Genomic DNA, 19,595 nt, shown 5'->3' on the forward strand with positions numbered 1-19,595 from the left:
TAAAATAAAAACAGTCCTAAATGGATTTATTTTTCAATTTCAATTCCATCCCTGTATTGCACACTCGTAGATTTCCACTAATTCCATTAGAGGTTATGTTTTTTCCCCCCTTCAATTTAGAAAACAGATGCGGAACTAGACCCTCACAGCTGAGACCTCTGATAATAACGTGTCTGTACAGTCCTAATTAAACATTGATCTGACAGGTCAGCCACTCCGTGCCAAGAAATAGGAGACAGACACCAAATAGTGGATGGGGTTGCTAAACTCACTCTGATAGAACAAGGTAATCCTTAACGAACACACGCAGGTGTTGCACTGGCAATAAGAAAACACTTTACTATGGGAAGTTAACACAACACCTAAATGTAAGCGTTTATAAAGACACAAATACATTTAAGCTTATATCCGTTCTGAGAATAAAACTGAGAGGATTAGCTGTCTGGTCCTTAGTCTTTATGATATTACAGGGCCAGGCTCTGTGATTTATTTATGTACAGTACAAGAGACAGGAAATTACTGTAAAGAGCAAAAGCTGCACTCTCTTTAGACTCTATCTTGCATAACACAGGTGCTAGTATTATTCAGCTAGTATTTCTCTCTGTGCTGCCCAATGCCGGTGGAAATTCCTAGTAGTAATGTCCGTCTAACTTATACAATTAGTCTTTTTAAAACCTTAAAATTCTCAGACAGAAAGGGAGTTTTTCAGTAGCAATGACAGCAGATCTGCACTACACACCCTTACTTATGTACTTATCCTTTCCTATCTGTACATCTCTATCTCATCTATTACAAAGACTACAGCTCTTTCCTATTGTGTCATGGATCGTCAGCACTTAAGCAGTCCATATACACACAGACCTGAAGGTCTGGCTTGATCACTGAACAACCAGATGCTCGGCTGTATTGGCTGTACAAATTGTGGCTGTAGTATAATTATTATGTCCCCCTTGGACACTCCATCATAAACACAAGTGACAAGTTACAGCACTGGGGTCATGAGTTCGTTTTCCGACCATGGCCTTATCTGTGTGGAGTTTGCATGTTCTCCCCGTGTTTGCGTGGGTTTCCTCCGGGTGCTCTGGTTTCCTCCAACACTCCCAAAAAAAAGGTAGGTTAGTTAGCTGCTATAAAAAAATTGACCCTAGTATCTCTCTGTCTGTGTGTGTATGTTAGGGAATTTAGATTGTAAGCTCCAATGGGGCAGGGACTGATGTGAGTGAGTTCTCTGTACAGTGCTGTGGAATTAGTGGCGCTATATAAATAACTGATGAGGATGATGAAAATAAGCAGCAAGCAGTAAGGAATGCCTCCAAAACTCCCAACTCCTCTAATGACTGGTGCAAACTTTTACACCGCACACACAGCAACCATCATAGCTCATAAATCCATGCCCTGTAAAACCAAGGGCACAATGTCATGTGCTTATCTACTTTTGAGCAGACCTTTCCATCTCCAGGACATGGCTGGGTGTCAGTGTAGCTGCTCTGCTTTCACTATGGCTATATGTGCCTTTAGCTCTCTGAATATAAGCTTCATCATCATCATCATCATCAGCAGCAGCTATTTATATAGCGCCAGTAATTCTGCAGCGCTGTACAGAGAACTCACTCACATCAGTCCCTGCCCCATTGGAGCTTATAGTCTAAATTCCCTAACACACACACACACCCAGACACACACAGAGAGACAAGGGTCAATTTGATAGCAGCCAATTGACCTACCAGTATGTTTTTGGAGAAACTTGATCTTTGCGTAAATGGCAATGTAAAAGTTCAATTATTTTATTATCAAAACTATTAGTAACATTTATATATATAGTTCCAGCATACAGAAATATTCAGGAGGATAACACAACCCCATAGATTACAAGCTGACGAGCAGGACGTTCTTACCTGTGTATCTGTCTGTATTAACCAGTATTGTTTTATTGCTGTGTTTGTTCCCAATAGTAAAGCACTATGGAAATTGCTGGCTCTCTATAAATAAATGTTGATGATGTTGATAATTAATGGCAAGTCTTTTCTCAAGAAGAAAATAAAGACACATTATTCTGTATTTACCAAATTCTATAATGACAGTCATTGAAAGACTAATTTCAGCTTGGTAAACTATTTGACAAGCAGAATTGTTGTAGATATGCCTGAGGCGGAAACTGAAACGATGACATTCTCACCCCTTATGCAAAGTAAAAGAAATATTTACATATGGATTGTGTGCACATTAAAAGACAAATCATGCAACTTTAAGCATTATTAAATCCATCAACAAGGTAAATATTGCTAACTTATTAGCTTCTGGTAACTTAATTGAGTGGCATTTTCTTAGCCAATCCTTATGATCCATGCTGAGTTTTGCTAATGTGTCTTAAAGTGACAGTGGATATATAAGTCTAGGCCAAGCATTTCTCTGACAACCGTTATAAATTTTATTTTCTGATTTGATTTGAGTCTAAGGCTGGGTACACACTACCAAACATTTCTTCCTCCGCTATAGATTTTACAAACGACTGAAAGTCCCAATTACCTGTATGTGTACACACTATACAGGTTTTACAAGATTTACCCTCAGATCTGTGCTCCTCATCTGTCATAACCATCGGCTGATAAGATCGAGACTGTAAACTGTAGAGAGCTGGTCCTGAGTGCATACACACTGCAGAATTGGAAAGACAGTGTTCCATTGTTGAACAAGATTTTTGGTCCGGTTTAAAAATCAAACGATACGATGTGATTTGGAATGATAATTGTTCATCGTTGTTCATCGTTTATTGTGTGATCGGTCCGACAATCGGGTGAAGAAGTGTTCCGTCACCGAAAGTAGCTACAACGTGGTCACCAGCATGTATTATAGTGTGCATGGCATCTTTAAGTTGAACTTTCTGTAAGCAGTTCTTCCAATCAGACACAGACGAATAAATAAATAAACTCCCTCCCTGTATCCCTAACCAGATGGTGGCACCTCTGCCGACATTCTTATGGTCGTCATCTTCTTTCAAATTTCCTGCTTTTCAGAGCAATCCTGCTCTACTGTTGCTGACTTTAGCTTTGTTCCTGACCATCCTTCTTTGCTGCATTTGACCTGGTAATTTACTCTGTTGATCTAGGTATGACTTGACCTATCTGGCCTTCCTCATTCTTACATTGGTCACCAGCCACACTGGTCAATGACTATAGCTATGTGCACCAGACCTGGGGGCAACCGAGGATTGGTAAACGCATTAAGGAAAAGGAGACTGCTAAAGGGGAAGACCTCATCTTGCCTAGTTATAGGGGCATATTCAATTGTCGGCGGAAACACTGAAAATCTCGCGGCACGCGCGGACTATTACCGTTATTACGGTAATAGTGCGCATAAAAACCGTTATTACAGTATTTTTCTTGCTGGATTTCAGCTGGCAGCTCCCTGAGCAGCGAGCTGAAATCCAGCTAACTACTACCGTAATAACGGTACTAGTTTTTACGCGGCAGGATTTCCTAACAATTGAATACCCCACATAGAGTCTGACTTACTGGTGTCAGCGATGACCATTACCTCACATTAATAAAATTCCTGTTATTTTTTTTTAAATTAATTCCCTTCATTTTGCTTACCCTAAAATGTGCTGTGTGAAACTGCTGCCTCAGGCTGCAACAAGGTATTGGTGTCACTATGTCATGTACCTTTCAACCACTGAATAAAAATAGATACAAATGTGCATACAGATCATTCCAACTACCTAACCTAGAAGTGCAGACAACAACGTATAGCATTGTGTAATATTACAGAGGTATCTGTGATTTCACCGAAAAATACATTTCTATATCTTTGTGCTTAGTCACCAACCTCCAATACTTTCCATGTGTGTTACTAAAAAGACTTATGTGTATTTACTCTGAGATCAGATGCTAAATGTCATATGATTCAGACTGAGCACTTATAGCTTGTCTGGGGCATTTGTAGAACGTTTTATAAAACTACGCCAATTCCTACTGCAACTTAACTGCATGATTACCCAACGATATCTACTCATAGAATGTTTTTAGGCTAACTTTCAGGGAGTGGTAAAACTATGACTGGAATGTCCAGCATCAACTGATCAAGAAATCACAAAATGAATCTACTGTATATCAGGAGAGAGTTATTTACATGAAATGTACCGATGCATCATAACTAGTTACTTAGAAATATTGACTCTGAATCAGGGCTGTATTTAGAGTTGACAGTGAACTGTGAATGAATAAATCCTAAGTTAATATTTGTACACCCCATATGGTCATGCCCATCTGTCCAACATTTCCTCCTCTGTACCTCAACCCAGTGCAAGCATAGACGTCAGGTCACAATATAGCCTCATATCTATCCACCCTGATCCCTGTCAACCTACAAACTCATACTTGTGGTAAGGCTGTGACCTCAAATAGCTAAAGCTGGGTACACACTACAGGGTTTACGTCCAATAATCGGCTCAACCAGCCGACACACGACCGCTCGTTCGAAAGTGGGGTCAGTGTGTGTAGTGACTCGATGGTCGAAAGTCTGCCCAAATAGACGATTATCGCCTCATTTGGTTGGTCGTACCGTTCAATTTTTTCCGATCAATCAGCTAACGATCATGCAGTGTGTATGGACTCATGCTGACTATCTCCATACAGTTTGCAGAGTCGGGCTCTTTTCAGCCGATATTAGCACTGAATGTCAGAGTGAATAAATATAGAGAGTGCTGTAGAAGGAATAATTCATTTGTTCTTCTGAGATAGAATATTTCGTTTCAGAGTCACAGACGCTAACGAAATTCGTTAGGACATGTGGATAGCTATAACAAGGCGGTTTTAATCAGTGTGACAATGTGACAGTAGTGAATGAATGAATATTGTGCTGTCATTCTCCGGACTAGAGGACCAGACAAAGGACCAGATGAAGAGCACAGATCTGAAGGTAAATCGTGTCAGTGTGTACGCATGAATCGCCAGACTGATCGGACCTTCAGTCGTAGGTATAATCGTTTGAGATAGCACGTCGGTGTGAACAATTCTTCAGTGTGTACCCAGCTTAAGCTACGGCCCATTTAGCCACTGAAAATCAAGGCTGGCTCACAAAATTGCACCATGGGGGGCATGCTTCTCCATTATTTTTATAGTGAAAATGGTTTATTATTTTTACGACACAAAGATGCAAATGATAGTGCAGCAAAGAAAGACAATAAAAAGGAGAAAAGTAAATGAAAACAGTTCCACGCTAGGCTGTGCATAGACTGACAACATATAAGACATGCCGTCACACACTCCATTGCCGATGAGGCTACTGACGGATATCAACAGCGGGTTTTGAAAGGAGGAGGTCACATTTAGTGCCATAAAGATCAACTCACCATCAATCTTATCCCATCCTCTGCAGCAGTATCAGAGGAGTCAAAAACAGCAATGGCAACAGAGGGTGTACAGTTATGTAAATGGTGTTGAGATAGTTGTATACTGCTGCTGAATTGTCCATACTACATTATCCCATGAATATCACCCTGTCCTACATGTCGGTGTAAAGGACTCAGCTAACCAACCTGTATAAACCGTAAATCATGTGTTACAGAACTAGGGGCCTCTGGGTAAATAGTCCACACTGTCAGCCGCTCTCTAACGATCAATTAATAGAAACAGGCTAATTTTACTTTTTAGACTAGACTAAAGCTTAACTATTTTTATTTTGTATCAATATTAATATTTAATCTTTATTCTCATAACATGTTTTCTTCATTCTCATCTCTTTACAACATTATATTTCTATAATTAATATTTAATGTATCTGTCACTGCTGTATAGGTGTTGTTCTACTTGTTATTGTGATGTGGTTCATATAAAATTATAACTATATTTTTAAAAAAATACATTTACAATGATTCTTCAGTAAGCAGAAGATAAACATCATTTAAAAGTATGCAAAGTCTCTCACTATACTGAAGCTGCTATATGGTGGGAACGGTAACCAAATAAGCTAAATAAATAGATAGGATAAACTAATGATTGTGAGATTCTGGTATAGAGCAATTGTTCTACAGCTCCAGCTGGCCGCTGTAGGTAGCTAGTCTTGAAAACTGACAATATCTGCAACTGGTATAATGGTGTTTTTTGTCACAATAGCTGTTGTACCACAGAATGACAAATATAAAAAATAATAAAGTACTTTATAATGACTCATAATCCTAAATATTACTAAATATAAAAAAACCCAGCTTTTTGAAAAGTTGTTATCTATGCAGAATATAAATATTTCATAACTTAAAACCACAAATATGTTCTTTTATTTATCAAGAGTTAATTTGAGTTCTATGTTATGTTTTACTGGTAAAGGTACATTTAGCAATTAAAATTAAATGTGAAAACTGACTAAGTCTTCTCTGCCTGTGTTTGTAGTCAGACAGCTGAGTGTACAGAACAGAACAATCCGTACTTTCAGTTATTGTGTTACCCACATTGAGATGCATTGTAAGAACTGTGACAGCATAACGTTTGTGTGGACCCCAGTCCTCCCATGCTTAGTGGGATATTACATCACCCACAACTATTTTTACCTCCAATTATTTCTGATGACTTTTCTAGAGGTAAGATGATACATAATGAGTACACTTTCAGAATACCAATAGCATATATTGTATAATAAGAGATATAACTTTTCTTATTATTCTCTGTACTTAAAAAGATATTGACGGGCTAATGTTAATTTGAACACGAATTGCATTCCTATAATAAACTTTATTAAGTCTGGACAAGCGCACAAAGCACTAATTGCAAAATTAGTGGTTTGTGTGCATTCTCGCATGGAAATAAGCGTATTATTCCCCAAGAAAACAATTTGCATTGAACTTAACATAAGCCCTTGAATGTCACATGGTCCCATGTTTTGTCTGTTGCTTCCTTCAAACACTACTGTGAAACTAGCTTGTCCCAGGAACAGGGTGACTTGTGAAATATGATACTGAGTTTACTGCAGTGACTTTCAGGCTTTTTATTAAATCAGTAACAGATGATGTGCCCAGTACTTTAACTTAAGATAATAAGGAAATTATAAGGAAATATACTTATATAACTTATGGAGAATTGCAGGGGCAAAAGGGGTTTTCAGTGATTTCTGCTGTTTCTTCTTTTGTAATGGCATTATTGACATTTGTGTGTTAAAATCCATAGATAATGGATTATTCATTATAGATCATTTTCAAAATGGATGAGGTCACACAAGTGGGCAGGACCTGCTTATTGTGGGCATAGAAATAGCCAAAGCATAAAAACATCAACTACAAAAAAGTATCCCACGTTCAAATAATGGCACGTTATGCAAGCTCTGACAGGTATGGAATGCATGTATTGAATATATCTGAATGCATCTTTAAGGGCTTGGTAGCACATGACTTTTAATGCTTTATGTAAGAAATTGGCTGCTTTGCATTGTGGTCCGAATTTTTGTAAATGCTGTAGATCTGGGCGTAGAGCAGCAGGACCGCTTAAAAAAATCCACTTTTTAATTAGTGGTAGAACACATTTATTTTGTGCAGACACAGTGTGCTGACAATTGTGAAGCTGTGCAGCATAAACCCCATAACAGTCCTGTTTTTAGTGAATTTTTAGTTATTTCTGCCAGTGAAAATGGAGCACACGCTCATGATTTGAGGCATGGGGTCATGCTATGTGTGGATTAGGGTGTGGCTTAAAATATCTAATGCTGCGTTCACATTGTCGCCCCGGCAATATCCTGGGAATATGAACCCGGGATATTGCTGGGTGATAGAGCCTTCTGGGTCTCCCTGGCAACATCACAAGAAGAGCTGTGATTGGCTGCTCTTGTGGTGTTGATTTTTTTTTTTTCAACTTTCAATAGTTTTCTGTGAGACCCGGGTCTCACCGTTCAGATTGGCATCTACCCGGTTTGGATCTGGGAATTACCCTGCAAAATACCCGGATCTAATTCCTGGGTCATTCGACCCGGGTAGATGCAGGGGATCCGTTCACAATCACCTTCGACCCAGGTCATCGGGCTCGTCCCGGCAATAACCCGAGTTTTTGAGGCAGTGTGAACGGAGTATAAATATTCCAGACAGGAATGTTGGGGGTATGTTACTGCAGCGATGTAAAGAGAACACAAAAAAGTTGTCTGGAATGGTGCAAATAATTTAAAACTGCCCCTGGTTGCATTTATTTGGATCCACAATTTGATGGACCTAATCAATAAAAATTGGGGTAGCAAGTGGGATAAGTGAAAACACATGTTCCCTGGCATAAGGGGCATGGATTAATGTATATTTCAATGAATTTGAAGATATGTCCTTGTTTATTGCAAAATATTTTAAATACATTTTTCCCTGTTAATTAATCCACCCTGGATTAGTGGTTATCTTTCATTCCCATATAAAATTACATTGCTGCTTTTAAAACATAATATAATATTTTTTTCATGATAACTGATTGAATAATTGTAATTATAAAACCCCCCAGAAAGGAATAATTGTAATTATATTTCTGTCCTCACCACAGACCACAGTGATGGTGGCCATCTTTATTTGACAATTTGACTAATAGAGTGTTACTTAATCTGTCTCCATCCTATTATTTCAGTAATAGAGTCAATAGCATTATTAAAGAAAAAAATAAGAAATTTAGCTAAGCTATTTATTCAGAAAAGGTAATTCATAAAGACTGTAACCCATAGGTACAGGTGCATGTTAAAATTACACCATGTATAATATAAAATGTTTCAGTCCTAATTAAGGACTTTTATAAGGTATACATTAGAACAACCAAGTAACCATGGATTTGGGAACTGGGCTCCTTGTATATTCGACATAATTATGTAGGGTTTATGAGGCACAGTGGTTAGCATTTCTGCCTCACAGTTCCGCTGTCATGAGTTGATCTAATTTCAGGTGGCAGAAGCGCCCACTCCATTCAAGAAATATTGTCCAAAAAAGAGAAGATAAATGTATTCTTTTAGTGCCAGTTGTAGCCATCAGGTGGCAGCAATACAGAGCCCATTAAACCATACATTTATTGTACAATGCAGTTTGTAGATTATATTAGGGTAGGATTACTATAAACAAAGAGAAAAGGTGAGTGCTGAAGGCAGTCTAAAAATCAAATAATCAGCAATGCAGATAAATAGATAAATTTAGAGTGTAAGCTCCAATGGGGCAGGGACTGATGTGAATGTGTTCTCTGTACAGCGCTGCGGAATCAGTAGCGCTATATAAATAAATGATGATGATGATGTGATGATGATAATCATCACATCATCTATACACTGACATTCAATATCCTGAATCATGTTCACTCGAAGACATAAAGTCAACCATTGGTTAGGGCAGTGATGGCTAACCTGTGACACTCCAGGTGTTGTGAAACTACAAGCCCCAGCATGCTTTGCAGCTATCAGCTAGTTATCTACTGGCAAAGTATGCTGGGGCTTGTAGTTTCACAACACCTGGAGTGTCACAGGTTAGCCATCACTGGGTTAGGGCAACACATAAACAACTCCCTGTGGGGCCAGAAATAAAAAACTGTATTACACTGCAGTCAATGAGTTTCTGTTCAGCACCCAGTAGTGTGTTTAATATTCTGATCTCAATATGTGTTATGTAATATAAACAAGGGTGTACCTGTCATGACGTGAGGTGAGCCTCAGGCGGCATAATCTGGGGGCAGCAGGGAAAGCCTTAGCTGTCTTCTATAAAATAATCCCCAACTTCCAACACTGGCGAGAGTAAGTGACTGGCAGCCGGGGATTGTGTTATGGAGGAGGGTGAGAAGTGTCAAATAATAGTAAATATTTTATTTTTATGTGTGTTTTACAGCAGCATGAGGGACATGTAACAGTATGTGGGCCAGGAGAAGACCTGATTATTATTTGTATGTTATCAATATCAGAATTGTGGTTTGTCAATTCACAAATCAAAATCCTGTGTCCTATCCCTGTCATGGTTTTCATTCTACTGTACATGTACATTTTATATTCTGATACCCTCCAAAATCCTGCGTTTGCCATTTTTATACGATATCCTGGATTCACATTAACCAGTACAAGGAATAGGTTAGCAAATAGTACTTTATAATATGAATACTCTAAATAAAGGTATATGATAATACATTATTGTTTATTCTAATGATAAGGAGAGACGGTTTATTGCACACACTGTAGCCCATGTGTGTACAGAACATGGGTGATCTCTATGAGGCTGAAGTTAGATTCTTTTTTTTGGACAGCTTTTTATTCACATTAAATCAAGTTGGATCACTGATTTCACATCAGATTAATACTAAAGGGTGTCCTTCACACAAACTACAATAGTATTTAGCCTGACCCAACAAGGTTTTGGGCATGAAATCAGGAGGCAAAGTCACCAAATTTTATCATTTTGAATAAGTAGCTGTAGTTTTGCAAGGGTTAAATGCCATTGGGCCACCAATTTGACAGTGGGAAACAACACAGGGTGGTCAGTTACATATAAAACATTTGTCTTTTGCCTGGCCCAACACTGTTTTGGGTATGAAATCAGGTGGCAAAGTAGACACAGATAGCATTTTCATCATTTTGATGTAGCTGTAGTTTTGCAAAGGTTGATTTTTTTTTTTCATTAAAAATTGCAACAAAAATAATCCCATAATCCAAAAATAAATAGCACTTAATTTTACCATTTGATGTTGTATATAGTTTATTTCTCTCATAAAAAAAACACCATTCCATAGTAATTGTCCGTCATTCCACATTATGACACTTGTGCAGTGTGGTACAGGTGTGGAGGAGCGCGTATTTAAAGGATTTAGTGTGTGGGATTAGGGGATCAGGGAGAAATATGGGTGTTTTTATGAGAGAAATGAAACTCTCTATTGATATTTCTGCATTGACATGGCGTATAACAGGGGCGCAGGATTTTTAGGGGGGGTTTCCCCCCCCACCGAAAAAAAAACCCGAGAGCAGCAGCTCCGTTTCGGCAGCACTGTACTATACAGCAGCCGCGGCACTATCAAAGAAGCGTTCGTGGCGCTGCTGTATAGTACAGTGCCGCTAAGTGGGGCACTGCGTTAGAAGAGGGGTTTCTAGAGACCCAGAAACCCCCCTGCGTGGGCCACTGTATAAAACAGCTGTCATTCCATAGTAATCGTCCGTCATTCCACATTATGACACTTGTGCAGTGGGGTACAGGTGTGGGGGAGCGTGTATGCAAAGGATTTAGTGTGTGGGATTAGGGGATCTGGGAGAAATAGGGGTGTTTTTATAAGAGAAATGCAACTTTCTATTGATATTTCTGCATTGACATGGCTATAATACAGCTGTCATTCCATAGTAATCGTCCTTCATTCCACATGTAAAAAATGACCAAGTATTTTAGCAATAAGTGAGTGTAAGATATAATTCAGAAGTCATTTTGAATATATATATATATATATATATATATATATATATATATATATATATATATATAATTTGCTATCATAGTAATCAATTGGCACTCCTTTAGCAGACTGAAGCTGCTGTTTACTTTTAGTTCGTCCCTATTTAGTATGAATCTGATGTTAAATCATTGATCCAACGTAATATAATCCTTCAAAATAACCTTTTCTGAATAAGAAGCTGGAGAGTGAATAAGAAGCTGGAGTGTGAATAAGAAGCTGGAGAGTGAATAAGAAGCTGGAGTGTGAATACGAAGCTAGCTCCAGCCTCAGTGATCTCCCCGGTATATGTTGGCATATGGAGACCGGCTCTGCAGCCACACATGGAGGGGGAGGGCGGTCACTGTAGCCGGGCTGAGTCTCCTCCCTGCTCGTACAGAGGAGGAGGAGGAGGAGGGGGGCAGGGGCTGGATGTACCTTGAGCAGCTGAGCAGGAGCAGACACAGCGAGTGCTCACACAGACAGCTGAAGGGATAGCTGTGTCTGGGGGAAACAGACGGATCTTGTACCCAGGTCTTGTGCCCTCTGCACCCGGGTCTTGGAAGTGGCACCTACTTTATAGATACCCCGGATTTGTGGGGGGACACTGGTGAGTGACACAAGCGACCTTGGACGTGCTGTATGTGAGAGCCCGTAGCCAGCCACCCCCTCCTCCCCTGTGATCACTGTATGCTGTTACCGGGCTCCTGCACAAGATGCCAGGCTATGATTACAAGTTCCTGGAGAAGCTCAGGCGCAAGTTTGTGTGCCCGCTTTGTGGCAAGGCGATGAGAGAGCCCGTACAGGTGTCCACCTGTGGGCATCGCTTCTGTGACACCTGCCTGCAAGAGTTCCTCAGGTAAGGAGGGGGAGGGCCTGCAGTTGTGGTGACAAGTCATTCTATAGTGACATATATCTGTAATTGTCCCTTATTCCTGCCTGTCCCCTGTTACCATATCATTGCTTGGCCTATGTCTTTCATATTGACTTATTCTACCAACCTATCACTTTTTGCAGACAGTCATCAGGGCAATTTTTGAACCCTTTCAATTTACATGCAACTTAATCAGCATACCCTTTGCATTTGTTTGCAGATCTGAAGCCAGCTTCTCTCCATGCTAGTCTGCAATTTAAATAGTCTTTACATTAAAGCATTTCCACCCCTTGCCCTCAGGAGCAGTGCTTTCCACAAGGCTGTTCTACTGGTTGTGGTTTTGAGGCAGGTTCTGTGACAGTCACCTCCAATACAAGAAACCGAGCAGCAGGAGGCTTATTGTGTTGAATTGTTGCTGGTTGTCAACAAACATAAGGCTAAAAAGTGAACTTGTTGTGAAGCAGGGGAAATGCATGCAAGTGTTTGGGAAATAGGTGGAGATGAAGCTGTTAGTTGAATAATGTACAGAACAAGAGTCTGTATGTGCCCTTCAACTTAATCCTTTGTTCAGATCCCTGCTGCCTCTTACAGTCAGGAGGATTTACAGTGTCCTCAGCTCTTCTGGTGCTTGTAAAACTGCCAAAAAAATCCTCATCTTTGTTGCCAGACGTATTCCCCATCCTCACACTCTCCGTCAGACACACCAACATGCTCACTTTGATTACAGTCAATGGGATTTCTCTTGTTAACTTCTGAAATCCTGTTAGATTGTAAGCTCTTGGGGTTTCCTGTGGTGTAGCTGTTTTCCCCCTAGGACTCCTTTTTAGTGATCTTCCTAAAAGAGCTTCAAACTTCTATTCTTCAAACTAAACTCTGCCTACAGTGTGACAAGGCGCGTGTTATCTGACAGGTATAGATGATTAAAAATAGTAGCTACAAATTAAAAGTAAACACTACGTCCATAGCATTGTGTGTAACTCCCAGGTGTAACTTTGTTATTGCTGTCAATAAAAAAAAAAGGTGCAGCCTTCGGTTACCAGGTTAGAGTTTAACCGTTGGCAGAGGAGTCATATTTACTATTATTACTTATTATGGTTTTTTTTTGCCAGTAACTGGTTATAGCAAAATCACAATTATCACAAATGAAAGAGACTTTGGTTTGCTAAAATGACTGGGGGGTGAAATAAGCACACATATTTATTGGCCAATGACAGTAAAGAGTTAAACGACTAGAGCAATATTTAGTTGCTTGATTGTGGGTGGTTAATGGTTGCCCACTATCGCCCTTTTTGCCACAGCTTGTTGACTGTGGCACCAGCGACCAATCATTGCCTTCTACCCCAGAATACTGTCATTTAACTATATTGCCCGAACTTCAAGCGAATAGTCGTGCCCATTGGCTATAATTGGATCAGTGGCAAATTACTTATTCGGGTGATTTTGGGCAAGAAATTTTAACGTGAGTAATGAGATTGCAGAGGACTTAATCTAGTGAGATTTAATTGCAGAAACTACAAACCATTCGTTTAGTATAGGCCTAAATGTACACAAGAAGTGATTAGTATTAGAGTCACCTGCTGACTGTATAGTTGTGTAACTCATTTACTAGGCTGTAGTATATGCCTTTTTTTAAGTAGGTCACTGGGTGATGAGTAGCAGATATCACTGCTATATGCAGCCACATCATTTCTGGAATCCGTTTTGGATTTAAATGTTAGGTGTGTGTGTTGTAATACCTGGGAAGCCTCCATGTATTGGTCATGTGAAGTTAGAGGCATGTTGTGTGTGAGTAACCATACCATCCTCTGCTCTCTAGTGTCTCACTGCGGATCCATCCTATTATTTGCCCCCCCCAGATACACACCTCATGCTTAATGTTTGGAGGGAGGATTGCATCTTCATACTTTTGTACAGCTACTAAAAGTATTTTTCAAGTATGTGATTAGTGTAATCCTTTAAAATGAGGAAATGAGAGTATTATGATGACTTCTAATGATATCGCAAAATTTTGTATCAATTCTGTTTTATTTCCTTTGTGTTGTACAAATAGGTAATATTTTTGCATTGTTTGCAAATTCTAACCGTTGTGCTTGAGAGTCAGCACACACGGTGGCCACCAGGGGGAACATGTCTAGTTTCAAGGCAATCTTAAGAACTCTGGCACTTTAGTTAGTCATAGTTATTTATTACTTGTGGACCCCAGTTATTTGTTTTGTAGTGGCTGATAGTTTGTTGTCAATCTATCCACTTGCTTTAGATGACCGTAGCAGGGATTCTTCACAGGTCTGCGGACGTCTGAGAGATAATGCATCCATACTCTGTAGTGTCACAGCTCTGATGTCAAGTACTTAACATTTGCAGTTGTCTACAGCAGTATCTGGACACTCTGCTCAAGTACCCACAACTAGATATATTCTGAAGTCATCATTAACTCTGTACAAGGGAAGTAAAAGATAACTCCAATGACACATTCAATGTTACATATTACAGTCTTTGTGGTTCAAGTGATTAGTTTTCAAGTTACAGTTAGTGAAATGTACTTGTTAGCTTTCTTGGGGTTCTAAATGACTTCCTTATGGTTGTTATGGGAAACGCGACCTTCCTGTATATGGCCGAGCATATAGCCCCCAACTGGTTATTCACTGGACGATCCATAAAAGTTGCAGTGCGAATAGCTTGTTGTAGCTGTTACATCAGCTGAATGACACAACTTAAGGATTCGGTCCTGCAGTGTGACCCTTTCCACCCAGTACAAACTGCTCACGAACTTTCCACGTAATGTGCTATTCTAGTTACCTGCGCTGAATTCATTGATATTTAAAGAAACAAAAACAAATCGCTGTTCTTATCAATGACTTCAGCACTGGAAGGTGCAATAGTAAATGAAATGGGAAGTTGTGGAGCAGATAGTTTTGTATGGTTGTCCAGGGACTGGTGTGAGTGTGTTCTCAGTACAGCGCTGCGATATTAGTGGCGCTATATAAATAGCTGCTGCTGATGTATAGGAGGCGGTTTTACCCCACCAATCAGTGGGAAGCTGTTGGAGACTAGGTAGAATTACAGCTATTTCTCTGTACTTTACAAAAATGTAATATGAAGCACTGACACCCACATATTACTAAAACATGACCTGGCCAGCACCCTTGCTCAGTGGTTAGCATTTCTGCCTCACAGCACAGGTGTTATGGGTTTGATTACCGACCACGGCCTTATCTGTGTGGAGTTTGTATGTTCTCCCCTTTTTTGCGTGGGTTTCTCCTGGGTGCCCCAGTTTTCTCCCACAATCCAAAAACATGCTAGTAGGTTAATTGGCTGCTATTAAATTGACCTTAGTCTCTCTCGATCTGTGTGTGTGTTAGGGAATTTAGACTGTAAGCTCCAATGGGGCAGGGACTCATGTGAGCGAGTTCTCTGTACAGCGCTGTGGACATAATGGGGCTATATAAATAACCGATGGCCTGTTGAGGTACATGATCAGATGGCTACAGTACTATTGGTCCTGGAGGGTGATCCAGTTTGCATAGCTGCTCTCTAAGATCTCAAGCTGAAAATGTTCAGACTTCCTTTGATTATATGTTCTTCAGCTATGTGTAATAATTGTGGTAGAATTGATTAAAACTCATATGTTGCAAAACCTAAAATAAAACATCTGTTTATTGCTCTATTCAGGTACACACTCATAACACAGAAGTAAATGCTGCCTTCAGAAACACTGTAAATGGAAGTTGAACGAGTTTCAATAGTTAATATGATGTGGATTGCAGGATTTGACAGCTGGACAAAGCATTGCCATAGAATACACTAATTTGCTGACTGTGAAAGTTTTTAACTTTGGTTCATTACTATATATTATTTGGTTCCAGTTTTCTGCCTGTTCAGAGCAAATTGGACTAGATAATTTCTATATGAATATATGGGTAGTTAAAAATATCCTATAGCAATACACAAGTAAATCCCGTGGTCAAAGTGGGCTGCTATACAGTGGTATACCATACCGCCACTTGTCCTACTGCTTAATTGTAAAACTATCAAATTCCATTTACTTACATTTTCCATACCGCCACTTTGACCACTGAGTAAAACATCAGGAGATAGATTCCCTAAAACTTCTAGGAAGAAAAAGTGGAATTGTTGCTGATAGCACCAGTCATATTCTAGCTATCATTTTATAGAAAGTACAAGTTAAATAACTAGAATCTGATTGGTTGCTCTGGGCAACACCTCCACTTTTCCATCTTAGAAGCTTAGTAAATTTATCCTTGGGTGTGAAATTAAAATGACCTTGTTCTACTTCAGGGGTTAGGGATTGGGGTCAAGCATAATACAACATATGAACATGTATGCTACCCCCATCCTGAAAAATGTGCGCAAGTGTGGTCATTGCTTATAGCAGTGATGGATAACAGTCGGTCAGCGGGCTGCCAGTGGCTCGCTGAAACTTCACTTGTTGCCCCCAGTCAGTTGCTCCCGATCTTAATATCTGATTACGGCAGATTGAGGGTAGACGACTTCCACGTCACATGACCCCATCTGCACAACGCAGGGAGGTCACGCTACATAATGGCCCTTTTTAAGGTGGGAGGGCCGCACCCTTGAAGAACACAAGGTTGCCCATCACTGGTTTATAGGCATGCCTTGTGGAGTGTGAAGGGCTATCAGACTATACAATCTGCTTTTTTGTGGCTTTTCTTTTCCACCTCTTATGTGCATCTCGCCTATCAACAATAGAGTGTAGGATACTTGGTACTCTTGTGACATAATTACTTGCTGTTTTTAAGAGATACTTTACAAATACTATAAATATACTGTAATATTACAAATGTGCTATATACATAGTGTATAGACACATTACTACTGCTGATGTTGTTAACCTTGTTATCCATCAAGTGTTATTTTATTGATAAAGCTTGGCCAGGATTATTTCCCCCTTTGGCCTTGGTTTTCCTCTATTTCCATGGCTCTCTCTTGCTTATCTTAGATGTCAAGGCAATTTTGTTTGTTGCTATAACAGTCATTCTGTCCATAGCAATGCAGGGACATTTCCTTCCTAATTTCTTTGAAAACCTATTTTGGTATACAAAAAAACCTGAATGGCACTTTGAAGTTGTAAAGGTTTATTTTAGACTATGCGGTCATGAACCCGTCGCCCGTACACAATGAAGGCAGGCTTTTTTGTTTGCACTGAATACAGTTTTTAAGTCTCTAATAACTAATCTCAGTAAGGCATGGGGTGTCCCAATCCTCTGTTATGTCACCACTTATTAGTGAACTGGTTGCATGAATATTGGTTCAGAGCACAAAATGGCTGCCACCACTGTTTATAGAAGACGGTGCGACTTTACTACATTGCATTCATTGTCTGATGACAGGGAAATTATTACAAGAGATTTAGTAGATTTGGCAACAGGTTCCAGATATTTGACAAACATAAAACACCCCATGAAATGGACATTTCCTAGCGAAAATAATTGATTTGTTACATAACTTATCACAAAATTGAGTATAATGTATTTTTTTTAAACCACTTTAAAGGTGTTTTATTTGTCCAACATTTTCTCATAGCAACCAATGAGAAGAGTACTTTTTCGAAAATACACAGGAAAAAAAGTAATTATAATGTAATCACTATAGGCAATACAATATTTATCATAAATGTACCGGAGAGTGTGAGGCAGTTGGACGTATGGTGAAACTGGTATCGCCACATGTGGCTAATATTGGGGTCTATGAGGAAACATCCCAATTGCTATAACTTCCATGCGGATGAGTCCTTACAGCAATTATTACTGCTGCACCTCAGACAGTCATTCTCCTATTGCTGAACTTCTTGTTTGGTTATAGTCCTGGAGGCTCTATCTATTGCAGACATGGGGAAAATACTCCTTTTTTTTAAATTGTTTTTAATCTTTTAATATAAATAATGTGTATATTTTTTTTCTATTATTTATGAGATGGTAGTTTCCTCATCTGTATGTGAAACATGCTGAGAGAGGGTGTGTATTGGCTTTTGGGATGTTTTGCCATTAAATAAGCCTTAATAATAATAATGTGTTCTCTGTGTTGCATAGTTCATTGGATAAGCGGAAGACTGGAGATAAGAGCTTCACAACCATTAATTCAGTCCCTCCCCCACCGTCGTCTGCGGCCTGATGAATATCCCCTCTCCATCCCTGACTTCATTAAGTGCCACTTGGCTGACACACAATGGCTGCTGTGCTGTGAGTGACAGGGGGAGGAGCTGAGTATCCTCCAGGAGGGAGGGAGGGGGTTCAGCAGCTGCTCCTCATATTGCTGCCTGTGCACGTGTGCCTTGATGCCCCCAGCTCACCCATTGGCTCTTTATACACACTTGTCAGTCTGATTAATGCTTTTCCGGACAGCTCTCTGAGGTTGTGCATTAGGAGGAGAGGGGATCAGTTTCTGCAGGTCCTGCAGAAAAACACTTCTGTCTCTTGTGCACAAATTCATGTCCACAAATCCCACCTGCCAACAATTCAAATGGCCTTAGGATTGGTGTAAAAGGACGCACATTTGTTTGTGTCTATGCACAGAAGCTTGTATGACAGCAACCTACTCTGTTGTAAAAAAGATTAAAATACAGCTTGCTATACAAAGCATTAAAACCCATAAGGATATACACCGTGTAAGCTATTATATTGTAATTAAGACTCTGGTCTTTGGTGGAGCTTATTTAGAAAGATATGTACATCGGACATTGTGGAAAGGAAGAGGGTTTGTTATTTCTTGGAAGGCTTTAAATACTCTTATGCTCATAGCATCCTAAATCTCCCTTACTTTACCTGTCAAAACTGATTTGTGTTGTGCAGTGCAGTGCTATTGTTCTTTAAGTGCCTTTAATATTTTGATAAATGGAGATGATCAGGTGCTGTTTCTTTATGCACAAATAAGCAGACACATAGTTTTCTAAATGGAGTTTTGTACTATACCACAGCTGTATGATCTATAGACATTGCTGCCTTGGCCTGGTACACATTAATCCACCTATCAAGCCTCTCTCCGGCTGTGTGCATGAAGCGTGGGGGGCAGGCCCTGTCTTGTGGAAAGTAACCTCAGTGTTGAATGAAAGTGTGAGGAGCAGAGACGGGGCCTGCTCATACCTGTCCTAATAGCATCAAGGAACTTGACAGTGATACAGATGGATGCACGTATGGTTAGAGACTTCACAAGACACCAGCGTGACTTCATATTCTCACCAGGACACTGTGCTTTACATGACCTCGTTTTTACTGTCCTGATGTTTTGTTTACATAGTATCATAATAGCTCCTGTTTTTGTTATTCCAAACAAGTTACTGTATGTTTATCTTTGAGAAG

At 39.7% G+C, this 19,595-nt stretch overlaps 1 protein-coding gene across 1 annotated transcript in view; it reads left to right on the forward strand.

Annotated features, from left to right (window-relative positions):
• The first annotated feature begins 11,809 nt into the window (after positions 1-11,809).
• Positions 11,810-19,595, forward strand: part of TRAF4 (TNF receptor associated factor 4) — a 29,614-nt gene continuing 21,828 nt past the window's right edge. The window contains exon 1 of the mRNA XM_075196827.1: positions 11,810-12,246. Coding sequence (XP_075052928.1) covers positions 12,104-12,246 — 143 coding nt within the window. The 5' untranslated portion in view covers positions 11,810-12,103. The remainder of the gene's footprint in view (positions 12,247-19,595) is intronic.

The sequence above is a fragment of the Mixophyes fleayi genome, chromosome 2 (genome assembly GCF_038048845.1).
Source record: "Mixophyes fleayi isolate aMixFle1 chromosome 2, aMixFle1.hap1, whole genome shotgun sequence".
NCBI classification, from domain to species: domain Eukaryota; kingdom Metazoa; phylum Chordata; class Amphibia; order Anura; family Limnodynastidae; genus Mixophyes; species Mixophyes fleayi.